Genomic DNA, 16427 nt, shown 5'->3' on the forward strand with positions numbered 1-16427 from the left:
CCTTGCAGCATAAGTGGGAAATTGTCTAGGACTGAGCTCTCAATTTCTAAGCTGTCAGGCTAAGACTGTGAAGTTTGGGGTGAAGTAACAGATAGCAGAGATGGATGCTCTCCAAGAGTAATTGGGGGAGCATCCAGAAGGTCCAGGAGGAGTGGATACCAAATTTGACGGGGCCAACGAGGTGCAATGAAAATAATGTGAGCCCCGTCCAGAGCGATCTTTTGAAGCACCTTGGATATTAGAGGAAACGGAGGAAAAGCGTAAAGAAGGTTGTTGCCCCAATGTATGGAGAAAGCATCCCTTACTATTGCTCGAGAAGTTGGGCGTAGAGAACAAAAGGCTGTGCATATGGCATTGTCCTGCGAAGCAAAGAGATCCACTGTTGGAGTTGTTCCCCAAAGAAGAAATACACTTCTCTCTCCATATTCACTGTGATAGGGGATTAACAGAACCGCAAATACAGAAAAACCGCAAATAACTTTTTCATGTTATTCGCTGTTTTCTATTAAAAACCATCGTGAATATGGTGAAACCGCGAATAACATGGTGGGAGACCTGGCCTGTTCCTGAAGGACAGGCAAAACACGGTGAAGAAAGTGCTGGGAATCAGCGATTTTCTCTGTAAACGCTTAGAATCAGCGATTTCTCTATACAAGCTAACGTGATTTGGGAGAAGGAGCCAGCAATCTAAAAACCATGAATAATCGAAACCGCGTTTGCTGAAACCGTGAATACGGAGGGAGAAGTGTAACTGATGTAGAATGGCAGGGTCGAGAGCCTACTCGTGCAGGTCGAGTTTCCTGTTGAGGGAATCTGCAAGGATGTTGTGTTCTCCCAAAATGTAAACCGCTTGCAGATGGACCCCTATAGAGAGAGCATAAGTCCACAGACGAAAAGCTTCTCTGCAGAGAAGGAGAGATCCTGAACCTCCCTGTTTGTTCACATACAACATTGTGACTTGATTGTCAGTTTGAATCGGAACTTGTTGGTTGGGAAGCCACTGAAGGAAGGCTCGAAGAGCATAGATACTGCCCGGAGTTCCAGGTGGTTGGTATGTAGCTGTTGCTCGCTCGCCGACCAGTGCCCTTGAGTGCACCACTGGTCGAGATGAGCTCCCCAGCCTAATGTGGAAGCGTCTGTGGTTATCGTGATGGATGGAAGAAGAGGCTGGAAAAGACAACCCTCCTTCAAAGACCACAAGAGGGATTATTGAATGTGCCTTGGAAGCCTTGGCGAGGGAATGGTGACGTTGATTCCAATGCAATCTTAGGTGCCACTGCAGCGGTCTCATGTGCAGCTCGCATTTGGTACTAGGAATAAGGAAGCTGCCATGTGATCTAGTAATCACATGATGGTTCAAGTTGGCATGGCTGACACCTGGCTGAAGTACTCTGCCAGGGCAATGATGGTCCGATGTCTTTCTGGAGGAAGATAGGCTCTTGCATGTTCTGTAATGGAGCGAGTTGGACGTAGATTGGACTTTTGATGATTGATGATGAATCCTAGAGAGTGAAGGGTTTGAACTGTGGCCTGGATGGTTAGCAGCAACTGGTCTTCGGAATGTGCCACCAGGAGCCAATCGTCCAAGTACGGAAAGACCATGTGATGTTGCTTTCACAGGTGTGCTGCTACCACAGCCAGGCACTTTGTGAAAACTCTTGGTGTTGAGGAAAGGCCGAAAGGTAACACCTTGTACTGGAAATGATGAGTCAGGAATTTGAACCATAGGAAGTGCAAGTGAGAATGGTGAATTGGTATGTGGGTACAGGCATCTTTGAGGTCTAGGGCAGCTAACCAATTGTATTGTTTCAAAAGAGGTAGGATAGTTGATAGAGAAATCATCCGGAATTTTTCTCTTTTGAGGCAGGCCTCAAAAGACTTCTTTTGAGAAGTCCGAGGTCTAGAATATGTTGGAGACCCTGAGTCTTTTTGGGAATGAGGAAGAAACGGGAGTAAAATCCCTGATTTTGTTGACTTGGAGGTACCTTCTCAATGGCATTGTTGTTTAGTAGAAGAGTGACCTCTGCTGCAAATTGTGGAATGTGCTGATGAGGAATCACAGAAGGTGGAGGAGGTTGAGAGGGAGTTACTTTGAGAAAATAACCCTGTGCCACAATGGAGAGAACCCATTGATCTGTGGTGATAGCTGCCAGGTTGAAAGAAAATGAGTTAGCCGCCCCCCCTCCCCTACTGGTACATGGTCAAAAAGCAGGTGAAGGCCGGAAGCTGAGGAATAGATGGCTGCTTCCTGTCCCTGGGACGCTGTTTAGGTAGAAAGGATGCAGATGATTGGTTTCTTGGTGGAAGAGGACGGTTATATGGAGCAAATCTACGTCGTGGGTAATATTGCTGAAAATACTGTTGATGATAAGGCCGTTGGTAAGTGAAAGAAGACGAGGGTCGTCGAAATTGGTGAGACTGGTCAGAAGAATGTGCTGAGAGTTCCCTACTAGTAGAAGAATTTTCTTTCAGCTGGGAAACCATTACTATTACCTTTTCTCCGAAAAGACTATCACCCAAGCAGGGGGAGGAAGCTAGTGGTGGTGTTGGCGGCTGGCTTTGCTGAGGAGAAGTTCCGGCGCCAAAGAACTGCAAGCCACTGTTCATTGCGGCTTGAGGAGTGGACTAAGAAAAAATGTCTTCGCGGTCCTAGTTTCTGCCTCTTTAAAAAACCGGCGCTGAAACTGAGGAAGTTTAACAACTGCAAAAAATAAAAGAACAGTCCCACGAAGCAGGCTTCTCAGTCCCAATTTTTTTTTTTTTTAACGCTTGGTTAAGACTCACCTTTTAACTATTTCTCTCTGAAGTATTTTAATTATTCTCTCTATTTGATTTGTTAGAGGTAGTTATTAGTATTATTAATGAGGAGAGAACAGGAGAGAGCTGAGAGCTGTCAGGAGCGGTTAGAAAATAAAACTGGCATTCCAAGGGGAGGGGCAGTGGGAGTACTGACTCCTGCACTTGCCCAGTAAGCGTAAAGTTTACTTAGCTAGGGGGAGAGCTTCGTCAGTGGGCTTCACCTAAAAGTGTGCTTGCATATCCGTCCCTGCATATCCCCTGCTTGTCTGCAGAGAAATACACTTTACTTTAAATCCATCAAAATTTATTATTTCTTGGGTCAGCCAATAACTTAAATTCAAAATTCATAACTCTAGCAAAATTAATCATATCATGCTACAGTAGTTATGAGGTGCCTAAAGTATCAGGCTAAAAATTATTCGAACTAACCCAATCTTTATAGTGAAGGATGGAGGGAGGGTGGAACAAAAATAGAAACAAACTATTGCTCAAATAGGAGTGATACTTAGCCACTATCTAAATAAGCTACACATTTAGTTTAGTCTGGGTGATACTGGTGATAAGGAAATGTTTGCCTCTGGAGCAGTAGTAGGCCTAAACTAAACAAAAAGCAGTAGAAGTCACCCTATTACACATATATGCAGTGCAGTTAGCTACATATGTACTAATGCTGAATATTAATTTAAATGCCAGTAACAGCATTGTTCAGGCCAAGCTGGAAGACTTCAACATCGAGGCCAAAAGAATTGCCAGAATAATAATAATAATAATAACTTTATTTTTTCTATACCGCCATAATCTTATGACTTCTAGGTGGTTTACAGTGAAAGAGAGCTGTACAGTCAGTGAATTACAAGGTGAGAACAGGTAGGAAGTCACTGAGTAATGGATTCTCTCTCCCAAATGACTGGGCTAGAGACTCCGTTCAGTGAATTCAAACAACAGACATGAGGAAAAGCCATGTAATAAACAATTAGAATTTATTAACAGTGCTCCCAGACTATGGGAAGAGCAAGCCATCAGAATTTCAGTGCTCTTCAAATGGAGAAAGGAGGACAAACAGATTTATACTCTATGTGACATCATTTGTAATAATTATCATGCTTTATAATATAATTGCACAGTTGATCACATGACTTCCTTTTCAAAAATGCCTTACGTCAATGTTAACATTAAAAGTCCATTCTGTTAAGTTATTAAACCCAGCAGGTGGCAGTGTTTCACTTTTTCTTTCTAAATCACTTTTGATCTCTGACCTTTTCAAATATCAATCATGTTAGTAAAAAGCCTAGTCTTGACATCTACATCCTGGCATCCATATGACCTCCCAATTAGCATTGTATGTTCTAATCTACAAGGAACAGATTCTCTCTATAAAACACCCAAGCTTCCTGTTCCTCTGAGAACCTTATCCCCATGGATGTATATAAAGAATAGTACATAAATTTATGTCTTAAAAGTCACAAAATCAACCTTCTGAACTTCTGTAGCATTAGCTAAAATGTAGAATCAGCAATTTAGACAAGGAATTAGAGAATGACACGGTGGCGGTTACCTGCGGCTAGCCATGTTTAGCTGCGGGTAACCAGCCGAAACGGGGAACAAAAAATAGTGGCCTCTGCGGGACGGGGACAAGGCCATTCACCGCCCCGTGGAGCGGTGAATGGACTTGTCCCCGCAGTGAGGCAATCAAGATCGCGTGGTCCCCGCCATCTCCCTCCCTCCACCTCACCTTTGAACTGAAGAGGAACCGCCGGTTGAATTTCTGCCGGTTCGCACGAAGAAAAAAAAAAAAAGCCTCTCCTTTTCTCCTGCTCTTATCGCCATGCTGCAGCTACTAAAGCCGACAGGAAGTCTTTCCGATCGCTGCCTGGCTGGCCCAAAACGTCCTCTCCGACATCAGAATTGAGTCGGAAAGAAGACTTCCGGCTTTAGCAGCTGCAGCATGGCGGTAAGAGAAGAGGAAAAGAAGGGAGGCTTTTTTTTTTAGCGGCAGGGAGGCAGCAGGCTGGCTTTGGCTAGGGAGGGAGAAAGGTAGACAGGCATAGGCAGGCAGGCAGGCTTCGGGGGTGGGGGTGGGACAAAGTGTGAAAGGCAGTGAGAGGGACATAGGAAGGAGGCACTGGGGGCACTAAAGACATGGGAAGGAGGCACTGGGGGCACTAAAGACAGAAAGGGGCAATAAGGACATGGGAAGGAGGCACTGGGGGCACTAAAGACATAGGAAGGAGGCACTGGGGGCACTAAAGACAGGAAGGGGCACTAAAGACATGGGAAGGAGGCACTGGGGGCACTAAAGACAGGAAGGGGCACTAAGGACATGGGAAGGAGGCACTGGGGGCACTAAAGACATGGGAAGGAGGCACTGGGGGCACTAAAGACATGGGAAGGAGGCACCAGGGGCACTAAAGACATGGGAAGGAGGCACCGGGGGCACTAAGGACATAGGAAGGAAAGAGGGAGGGAATAGAAAGGGACAATTCTTGGGCCTGAGTGCAGAAAGAAAGGATACACAGACAGAAGGAAACGCAACCAGAGACTCATGAAATCAATCACCAGACAGCAAAGGTAGGAAAAATGATTTTATTTTCAATTTAGTGATCAAAATGTGTCAGTTTTGAGAATTTATATCTGCTGTCTATATTTTGCACTATATTTGTCTATTTTTCTATAGGTACTGAGGTGACTGAGCTTGCGGAGATGGGGCGGAAACAGGGTTTTAAAATTTTAGTCCTAGTAGTTTGCCGGTCCACAAAATAATTATTTTATTTCTGCTGGTCCACGGGTGTAAAAAGGTTGAAAAACACTGATGTAGAGTATGCCGGCTTTCATTTTCGCCCAGCCGCATGCGTTCAAAAAGCCGTGCTCGCGTTGATCAATCTTCTCCTCTCTTGCAACTTCCTGTTTCCGGTTGCGTCAGAGGAAAATATTGAACAAATGAGCACCCGCACATGCGGCTGGGCGAAAAAGAAAGCCGGCATACTCTACATCTAAGGTGAGATGGAGAGAGGGAGATGGCGGAACACTGCAGTCGGTCGGGTGTCTGCTGTTTTTGTATCACTGCCTGCCTGCGCTCACGTTCCAGATCCTCCTGCATTTTTAGTGTGCACAATTGACCTGATTCGAGCTATAGGTGAACATGGGGGACACGTCATTGAAAGGGAGGACAAGTTAATTGATTTATTTTATGTTCTGTTTTTACTACAGGGCAGAGGCACTGAAACAGATTCTCAGTGCAGTAGTAGTAGTGGCAGAACTCTCTTCTGTCTTCATAGTGTTTCGCAGTACTGAGGCTTATATGGATGCTGCGGGGACGGTGACGGGGCGATGAATGGGATGGCAGTGGCGGTGACGGGGCGGTGAAAGGGATGGCGGTGACGGTGACGGGGCGGTGAAGGGAATGGCGGTTGCGGGGTGGTGCAGAGGATGGTGGGCCAGGGACGGTGCAGTGACGGGGACAGATTTTTTCCCCGTGTCATTCTCTACAAGGAATGCCAATCTGTGAGCTTAATCTCTAATTATAAGGCCTCAAGGCTGAGTTTCCATATTTAATTAATTTTGATTCATTCACAATCTCAGTTTTCATATCATCGGTGACAACTATCACCCACCTGTAAATTCCAGGAAATCTTCAACAGCATTTAAATTAATGTAGTGGCAGCCATGACTAAAAAATTAGCCTGATAATGTACTGCTACTTTTAGGCAATAATTATAGCACATAAAAAAGAAACAGAGAAAGAAACAAATAAAATAAAAGATATAAGATAAAGACCATAAAGCCATCCACACAGACTACTCAGTTCTACAAATCTTTCCTCTCACTCAGAGATACTGTTCCATGTATCCACCACTCCTTCTGTAAAGAAATACCTATAGAATTACTCCTGAGTTGACCCCTTTGCATACACTGGGGCTCATAATCAAAAAACTAAAATGTCCAAAATATCGCCTAAGTTGTCACTTGGACATCCTAATTACCAGGATGTCCAAGTGCCGATTTTCAAAACCGGTTTCCTGGATGTCTAGCGAGATGTTTCACCCACTGTGAATCCAGAGTTCAAGGGGGAATATTGCAGGGTGTGTCTAAACTTGGACATCTTGTGACAATAATCAAACCTTAGATGACTGGAGCTAGACTTGATTTAGAAGCATCTAAGTACCACAAAGGTACCCAAACTGACTAGATACCAATGGACCCCCCCCCCTATACTCCCCCAGAGGTCACTGACCCCCCTCCAACTCCCCAAAGATCTGAATAAAACAGGACATACCTGTCTAGAACACAGCATCTGTTATAGGGAAGCCTAGTAGAACAGCAAACAGGTATGTGAAGTTACTTAGTGGGTGGTGTCGAGAACCAGAGAGAGGAGGAGCCATGCTTATATCCCCCTCTATCCACTACATTTATGGTGGAAGGTGTGAGCCTACCAAAACCCTACTATACTGCTATACAAGTGCCATCTGGAGGAATAAGGGCTATTGGGGTGATAGAGAGGTGGATATGGCAGGTTTTATGGGAATTTTGGAGGACTCACCATACACTATAAGGGGGTTATGGTGAGATGAACATCTGGCACTCTTTATGTGCCAGGAGTGTGTTTATTTTTTGTGTGTATCATTTGTGTATGTCTTGTGCCTTCCCGTATTAATTTTTTTTTCAATTTAATTTATCTGCCAGTATTACTGAAAGGAGTACTTATAAACCTTGGCCTATTAGCCTCCTAATCTTTACAGAGGAACCTCGTGTCACAATTTTTTCTCTCAGGGTTGTTGACCTACCGATTAATTTTTTGATTTTTGGCTCAGTTTTGAAGCAACATTGAGGATGGCCAACTCTGACGCAGATGCTCCTCTTCACAGCCCTACTCCAGGGTCGTCAATTTCAACATCTAGCTGTACCTCAACTACTTCAATGCTGCCGCCATTAGGGTAACCATGTAAAAAAGCTAATAAGCACAAGCACTGTTCTCCCTCCAAGGTTGCTGCATCACAAACATCTTCTCCATCAAAGAAACAATGAATTGATACCTCTGTACATGTGTGCATTCTGTGCCGACTACATCACAGTCACAAGTTCCAGTGTCTGTGCAACAAGGAGCACAATTTGTGCTGACTACCGCACAAGCATTATCTCTGCATCAGCAAGCGCATTCTGTGCCTTTAACACACAGGCACTCCAGTTCCAGCAATAGGCCCCTTATGTACCTTCTACCATACAGGCCCCTTCTCTCCAAGATCATCCAAATATACTGCTGTGGAATGGGCTAGCTGGGCTACTGCAGTTGCATGCTGTGCTAAATCCTGTCAGCATGCCCCTAGCCTTGACTGGGCCTGAGCAAGGTTAGCGAGATACCACAGACTGCCACTCTTAAGACTCCTGCACGTGCGCTATGTACGCTTAATGAAAGCATTGATAACTCCACCTATCACCTGTGTCTATGGCCACATCATCATTGGGGGATAGAGCATATTGTCTGACTCAACACTCCTTTCGATGACTTTCAAAACATCCATGTCAACACTCCCCCTAAGGTCGCAGCTCTAATCCTAGACATCATAGCATGACCAGATGACCTACTAGATGCTCCCCTCATTGCTCCCACCATCGTTCCAGGTCTAAGGGTCAATATGATGAGGACTATGATTATGACTTGTCTCTTCCTGTTTCTAGCAGGTCTGACTTCATCGATGGTTTCTCTAAAGGCAGTCTTTCAGATTCAGCTTCACTGCCGCATCAGATTCTATCCCTGCCAGTCAGTCCTTTACCAAGTTTATGAGGCAAATGAGGCAGGATCTTCCAATTAAAATGGAATCTGAAACAGAAACTACTGTAGTATTCAGAAAGGCACTCGACTACAAGGAGTTGCCGAAGCACTGTTTGAAGGTTCCTCTCCACAACCTTATGAAGGAGGCCTTGCTCAAAAACTTTACAAGCTTCAGCCTGCCCCTGGGTTTGACAAACAATAGCTGCCACACCAATCACTAGTAGTGAAATCCTTAAAGTGCACAGCTCTAGAACCTAAGCTAGTGCTCCCCCAGGTAGAGCATGGCTCAGAATCTCAGATCTGGATGCCAATGTTCAAGACCATCTTTCCATCATACCCTGTACAGATGATGACTTGTTTGGAGACCATATAGAGGATGTGATGCAAAAGATCAAAAGACATACTGACTGTATGACCACTCTGTCCTCCTTGAAAGCTCAACAATCTCAGCAGACTAAGTGATTTTCAAGCTCCTACAGGCATTCTTCATACTGTTCCAGAAATAAATACCGTAAGCCTCCTGCATCTACAGTACATGACCATCTACCCAAAAATGTCCGAGACAACAGAAAACTTTTGTGCCTACTCAACCTAAGCAACAGCAGTTGTTTTGATTCCCTTCTAGAAAGCTTAGCTGGTGTATCTCTGCCCTCGCCTCTTCCGATAGCACTCAACCCTCATAACAACAGATCAATGGGTCCCTCAAGTGGTAAGTCAGGGCTATACCCTTCATCTGCAGAAGAAACCACCAAACCACCTTCAAGAGAGTCTTGTTTCAACCCCCATCAGAGAGCCCTCCTTTGCCAGGATCCCTCAGCCCTCCTCCAGCTTAATGCAATAGAAAAAGTTTCACTGCAAGAGAGAAGTGAGGGATTCTATCCAAGGTACTTCCTTATCCTGAAGAAGACCGGAGGAATTTACCTGATTCTAGACCTCCGAGCACTCAACAAGTACCTGGTAAAGGAAAAGTTTTGGATGTTCTCTCTGGGAACCCTATTGCCTCTTTTAGAAAATAACATAAGAATTGCCATACTGGGACAGACCAAAGGTCCATTAAGCCCAGTATCCTGTTTCTAACAGTGGCCAATCCAGATCCCAAGAAGTAAAACAGATTTAATTCTGCTTATCCTAGGAATAAGAAGTGGATTTCACCAAGCAATCTCATAAACGGCCTATGGACTTCTCAAACCTTTTTTAAACCCTGCTAAGCTAACTGATTTCATCACATTCTCTGGCAATGAATTCCAGAGTTTAATTACATGTGTAAAGAAATACTGTATTTTCTTTGGTTTGTTTAAAATCTACTACTTAGTAGCTTCACCGCATGCCCTCTAGTCCTAGTATTTTTGGAGAGTAAACAATTGATTCATATCTACCCTTTCCACTCCACTCAGTATTTTATAGACCTCGATCATATCATTCCTGAGCAGTCTCTTCTCCAAGCTGAAGATCCCTCATAGGAAAGTTGTCCCATTCCTTTCATCATTTTCATTGCGTTTTCCTGTACCTTTTCTAATTCCGCTATATCTTTTTTAAGATATGGTGACCAGAATTGCATATAGTATTCAAGGTATGGCCATACCCTAGAGCAGGAGTATCAAACTCGATCACATAAGAGGCTGAAATCTAAAACACAGGCTAAGTCGAGGGCCAGATTTTTTTTATTAAGATACTTAGTCTTAGTAGAAGTATAGATCCTTCCTTATCCTAACTGTGGCGCAGTCATGCACTTGTGTGGAGCACCCTGCTCCAACCTAGCTTTTACACTGGGACTGGGTCCTTCTGCCTGTAAATGGGTACTAAAGCAGTGTGGTGAGAAGCTTGGAGTGCTGCTGGGAGTGGGGCAGTGTGTTCAGGTGCTTGGAGTGCCACTGGGACTGGGGCTGCATAGTCAGTCATTTAGATGCGGCAGTCACAACGGGCCACATAAAATGGCCAGGCGGGCCAAATTCGGCCCCCCCGGGCCTTGTGTTTGACAAGTGTGTCATAGAGTGATATAAGGGCATTATAATGTTTTCCATAGGAGGAGAAGTACACAGATGGATCGGCAAATGGCTTGAAAACAGAAGGCAAAGGGTTAGCATAAATGGGAAATTCTCGGACTGGGAGAAAGTGACCAGCGGCGTGCCCCAGGGCTCTATTCTTGGGCCTATCTTGTTCAATATTTTTATAAACGACCTGGAAGAGGAAACAACATGCAATATAATAAAGTTTGTTGATGATACAAAACTATGTCGGGCAGTGGGCTCTCAAAGGGACTGCGAGGACCTCCAGAAAGATCTGAACCAGCTAGAAACGTGGGCGATAAAGTGGCAGATGAACTTTAACATAAACAAATGCAAGGTGATGCATCTAGGAAAGAAAAACAAGGAACATGAATATAAGATGTTGGGGGTTAAGTTAGCAAAATGCGAACAGGAAAGGGATTTGGGGGTACTGATTGACAGTACCCTAAAGCCATCGGCACAATGTGCGGCGGCGGCGGCAAAGAAAGCAAATAAGATGTTGGGCATAATTAAGAAGGGGATTACGAGTAGATCAGAAGATGTCATATTGCCACTTTATAGAACAATGGTCAGACCGCACTTAGAATACTGTGTCCAACACTGGTCTCCATACCTTAAAAAGGATATAACTCTGCTGGAGAAAGTGCAGAGGCGAGCCACGAAACTTATTAAAGGAATGGAACATTTGAGCTACAAAGATCGACTTAGGAAACTGGGACTGTTTACCCTTGAGAAGAGAAGACTGAGAGGGGATTTGATTGAGACTTTCAAAATATTAAAAGGATTTGATAAAATAGACCAAGAAGCAGCATTACTGACATTTTCACATGTGACACGGACAAGAGGTCATAGCCTGAAACTGAGTGGCAGCAGATTCAGGACAAATGTCAGGAAGTTTTCTTTCACACAGCACGTGGTGGATGCTTGGAATGCACTCCCGGAGGAGGTTGTGGAGGAGACTACTGTACTGGGATTCAAGCGCAAGTTGGATGCATACCTTCTTGCATATCATATTGAGGGATACGGTAAATCCGGGTCTCCATAAAGGAATACCTAAATGGGCCGCCGCGTGTGCGGATTGCCGGACTAGATGGACCTCGGTCTGATCCGGTGAAGGCGCTTCTTATGTTCTTATGTTCTTATTCCTTTCCTGATAATTCCTAACATTCTATTTGCTTTCTTAGCTGCCACTACATATTGAGCTGGGGTTTTCTACGTATCCTCAACAATGACTCCTAGATCCTTTTCCTGGACAGTGATTCCTAACATAGAACCCAGCATCACGTAGCTATAGTTTGGGTTCCTCTTTCCCACATGCATCACTTTACACTTGCTCACATTAAATGTCATCTGCCATTTTGATGCCCAGTTTCCCAGTCTCACAAAGTCCTCTTGCAATTTTCACAATCCTCTTGTGATTTAACAACTTTGAACAATTTTGTGTCATCAGCAAATTTAATTATCTCACTAGTTATTCCCATCTCTAGATCATTGATAAATATGTTAAAAAGCAGAGGTCCCATCACAGACCCCTGGGGAACCCCACTGTTTACCCTTCTCCATTTAGTATATTGACCATTTAAATCTCATATCCTATCACTTTCTAATTTTTCCAGAAGTCTTTCATGAGGTACTTTGTCAAATGCCTTTTGAAAATCTAAATACACAATATCAACTGGCTCACCTTTATCCACATATTCACCCTTTCAAAAGAAATGCAGTACATCGATGAGGCAAGATTTTCCTTGACTAAATCCATGTTGGCTTTCTCTCATTGTTATATATATGTTCTGTCATTTTTGTTCTTTATAATAGTCTCTACCATTTTGCCCAGCACTGACTTCAGAATCACTGGTCTATAATTTCATGGATCACAACTGGAAATCTTTATAAAACTCAGTGTCATGTTGGCCACCCTCCAATCTTCTAGTACTATTGCAACCAGTGTTACAAGAGGCAGAATGGAGCTGAAGGGTAGGGCTGGAGGAGAAAGTTAGGCCCGTTAGGAAAAGCTCAGGCCTTTGTTGATGCCTGGGGCTGGGTCAAAAACATTGCCACACGTGCAGTGATGTCACTGTGTGGTGATGTAATATGTGTTGTCATACACATGTGCACATGCGTGTCAGAGGGAAAGGCAGCCCATAGCTCTTAGAAAAGATCCTAAAGCTCTTGGAAATGATCCTGGAACTGTTAAATCCACTGCACCACTAACAATTTTAAATATTTAAATTGGTGGAAGGGGGCAGGGAGGTTCAGGAGAGTAAAGGAAAAATAAGGTCTCAATGTTTGCAACATTAGTTGCACATTTTGTGCACTTACACATGCGTGAATCTCATGTACATATTGATATTAATTAATCCTTAGCTCGGAGTGTGCTGAGAAAAAGAAAGGGGGGCTGCTAGGGCTTATTTTTGGGATAGGTCTTATTTTTGGGGAAACACGGTAGCCACACAGAATATGAAAAATATAATTATGATGTACTCCATTCTGCAATATATATTAACACTGTTTTTTAAATTCTTAGGGGGATGATGGACGTGATGGCATTGGTGGTATAGGACCTAAAGGCAAAAAAGTAAGAGAACTTCTATATTTCAATCTATTCAGTTCCTGTAAATGTTTTTCCTTTAGAATACTTTTGATTCATGCAGTCTGCTTTAAAAAAAGTATAACATTTAATGTTTCCTTATATTTTAACTTTAGTCTCACTGTGGGAATCCTTGATTAAAGACTGGGTTAAGGGGTGACATCTTGATGATCTTGCTTCACATTTCTTCAACAGTTACCATGTATACTTAACCATATAGTTTTGCTTCAATGTTTCCACCATGTGGAAGGGGATGACTTTGTTCTTAATTAGTTTGAGTAGAAGCCCATTAGGTCCCTAGAGTTCAATATTCTCTTTGATATTATTTAAATATACATTCAGCCCACTGGGAAATTCCTGAGCTCCTTTGACAAGAATTATAAGATTTATGGAGATGATATCCTGTTATTATTGTTTTGTCCACACCCTAACTCTGGCTTTTGTTAATTATGGATGGATGAAAGAATTGACTATGAATCTCATGAAATGTGAGATGCTCTGCATCAGTTGTACCCTAGTCCTTTACTCCTTAATGTCATTGCAGCTGGTGGAAATTAATCTACCATTAATAAAGAAGTAAGAATCTAGGAGCCAATATTCAAAAGCATGTATGTGGTCAGCAGCAGCTACAAGTCATATAAGTGCTTTGATCCAAAAATATCCAAGTATAAATTACTAATTGACCAAAATTAGTGGTGGTGGGGGTTTGGTTTGAAACATTTTTTATTAAGATGCAAACAGAGTTTCATTTGAGATTGGGCGATCCAAGATGGCGGACGTGTAGCAGCAGCGTCCCGGCTATCTACTTTTTACTTTAAAATCTACTGTTTTTTCCAAGTTTTGTACTATGCCCCATACTAAGAGGAAAGGGGCCGTGAGGATATCTCAACTGGCGGCCCTTACCTCCTCTCCAATGCAGCAGACACTTCAGCGGTTTTTAGAGCCATGAACGCTGCCGACCCTCAGACTTCCCCTTGGCAGCAGACTTCTGCAACGGCTTTGATTGAGGGAGCACTCGAGCCCTTGGACCTAGAGACATTTCTGTTACCACCAATGATCTCTGCACTGCTCTGTCCAGCGGGCGGGCAGAGCAGTGACTCGTTCTCCGGAGGGGAGGAGGGAGTTGCTCCAGAGCAGGTAGCGGGCGGAGCTACACTCTTGTCTGGAGAGCAGGGGAGTAAGAGCCCTCAGGGAACCGAAGCCTCAGGAAGAACTCCTGCTAACACCCTGGATATCCTCCTGGAGGCCATAAGGAGAATGGAAGAGAAGGTGGAAAAGATGGCTTCAGATGTTCAAGTACTAGTAACCAAAGTAGACTCCTTTACTTCATATATTGAAAAAGTGAAACAAGAATGCTTAAAGAAGATAGACTCTGAGACTATTCCTTTGAAAAATGCCATTTCTACTATAATTAGAAATCAGTCTACTATATCTCACAAGATAGAAATGATTGAAAATTATAATCGACATCTTAATTTAAGAGTACTGAATTGTCCAAAAATTCCTTTTATGTTACCGATAGACATCTAAAAAATTTCTGATGGAGAATTTGTCTTTTCCACCAGATAAATTACCTCCTATAAGCAAGGCTTATTTTTTATCAACATTAAAAAGAAACATTGGTTTGGAAGAAGTACTCATCTCTGAAAATATACCGCTTTCTGGGAATTTACTAGATAAATTGATTTACAAAATTTAACAGAGTTTTGGAAGAATCATTCACGGATATAAAGCATAGAGCTACATTAATTGTAAACTTTATATTTGAGCAAGATCTTAATTCAATTATGAGGTTATTCTTTAAAAAAATAGATAGGTACACCTTTCTGTGGTCAACGTATATGGCTACACCATGATGTTACAAAACTGACACAAGAAAGGCGTAAGCTTTTTTTAACAATGTGAAAAGATACAAAGAAGTTGGGGGCTACTTTTACTTTAGTTTATCCTTGTAAATGTATAATTAAATATATGGGTCTAAAATATGTTTTTTACACACCTGATCATCTAAGATCCTTTTTGGACCTTAAGGGGTTAATCAGAGGTGAAGAGTCTAGCACCAAAAAATAAAATCTGGGGGGTAGACGTATTAAGCCTTTTCCTTAATTCAACATAAATATGGTCTTAATAATTCACAAAGTTATAGATGGTTGCAACTGAAGCAGACTATTCAGGCGGGGTTCCTTGAATGGAAAAATCTCACTAATCAATATAGTTTAGAGTTCTTATGCTTTCAGGTGGACTTCCTTGGACACCTGGCCGCACAGTGGTACAAATTAATATCTGGATTTGTAAATAAAAAAACAAAAAATGGTCTTCGAGACATTTGGAGCATTGAGATCAAGCATCAAATTACGGTGTCTCAATGGCCTCGAATTTGTTCAGTGTCTGCATCTATGAGACAAACTTGGTTTTTTCTGTTACATAGAGCATTTTGGACCCCTGTTCGTTTACATAAATTAGATAGCTCTAAGTCTGATAGATGTTGGCACTGCAATCTTTAAGCTGGGACTCTAGATCATCTGTTATTCTATGGTCCATTTATTTTGGATTTCTGGAAATCAATATGGGGCCAAATAAATAGTATATTGGAGAATCCGGTGGCCCTATCATATGATACTATTTTATTTGGCATGTCAATGAGGGCAAAGAGTTAAATATCCTCAAAAAATAATAAGCTCTTGCTAATTATGACTGGAGTCACCATTCAACAAATTATTTTTAATTGGAAGAATTGGAGTAGATTAAACTTTAATTTCTGGTGGAATTCTTTGTGTCATATATATAAGATGGAAAGAATATTAACCATACAGAAAGGACATTTTAATAAATTCAAGGATGTTTGGGGACCATTAACAGATTATTGTAACGAGTAAATAACATTTTTCCCTTAATTATACAATTGCAAATGAGAGGGTGGGGGTGGGGGGGTTTCTGATCTTATATTAGTTGTTTGGATTGGTAGAAAAGAATATATTATATGTTATACGTGATCTATACGATATGGTAAGGGTGAGGGGGGATAAATTTCATTAATTTAAGATGATTGTAACAGAAATTCAAGTGATGTTTCAAGTTTCAAGTTTATTTACAATTTGATTAATCGCCTATTCCAAATTCTAAGCGATGTACAAATCAGCAAAATACATAGTTAAAATATACATAAAATAAACATACATAACTAACAAAAGGACTAAGTTTGCAAAACATAATAAAAAACTCATTTACGAACACAATGAAACAATAGGCAAGGCAAGGAAAGAAATAC

At 42.4% G+C, this 16427-nt stretch overlaps 1 protein-coding gene across 7 annotated transcripts in view; it reads left to right on the forward strand.

The window, feature by feature from the left end:
* COL6A3 (collagen type VI alpha 3 chain) overlaps positions 1-16427 on the forward strand; it is a 1265605-nt gene that overhangs the window by 669391 nt on the left and 579787 nt on the right. For all 7 annotated transcript variants that reach the window (XM_033946673.1, XM_033946674.1, XM_033946675.1 and 4 more), the window contains one exon: positions 13097-13147. In XM_033946673.1, the coding sequence (XP_033802564.1) occupies positions 13097-13147 (51 nt within the window). The remainder of the gene's footprint in view (positions 1-13096; positions 13148-16427) is intronic.

Source organism: Geotrypetes seraphini, chromosome 5 (genome assembly GCF_902459505.1).
Source record: "Geotrypetes seraphini chromosome 5, aGeoSer1.1, whole genome shotgun sequence".
NCBI lineage: Eukaryota > Metazoa > Chordata > Amphibia > Gymnophiona > Dermophiidae > Geotrypetes > Geotrypetes seraphini.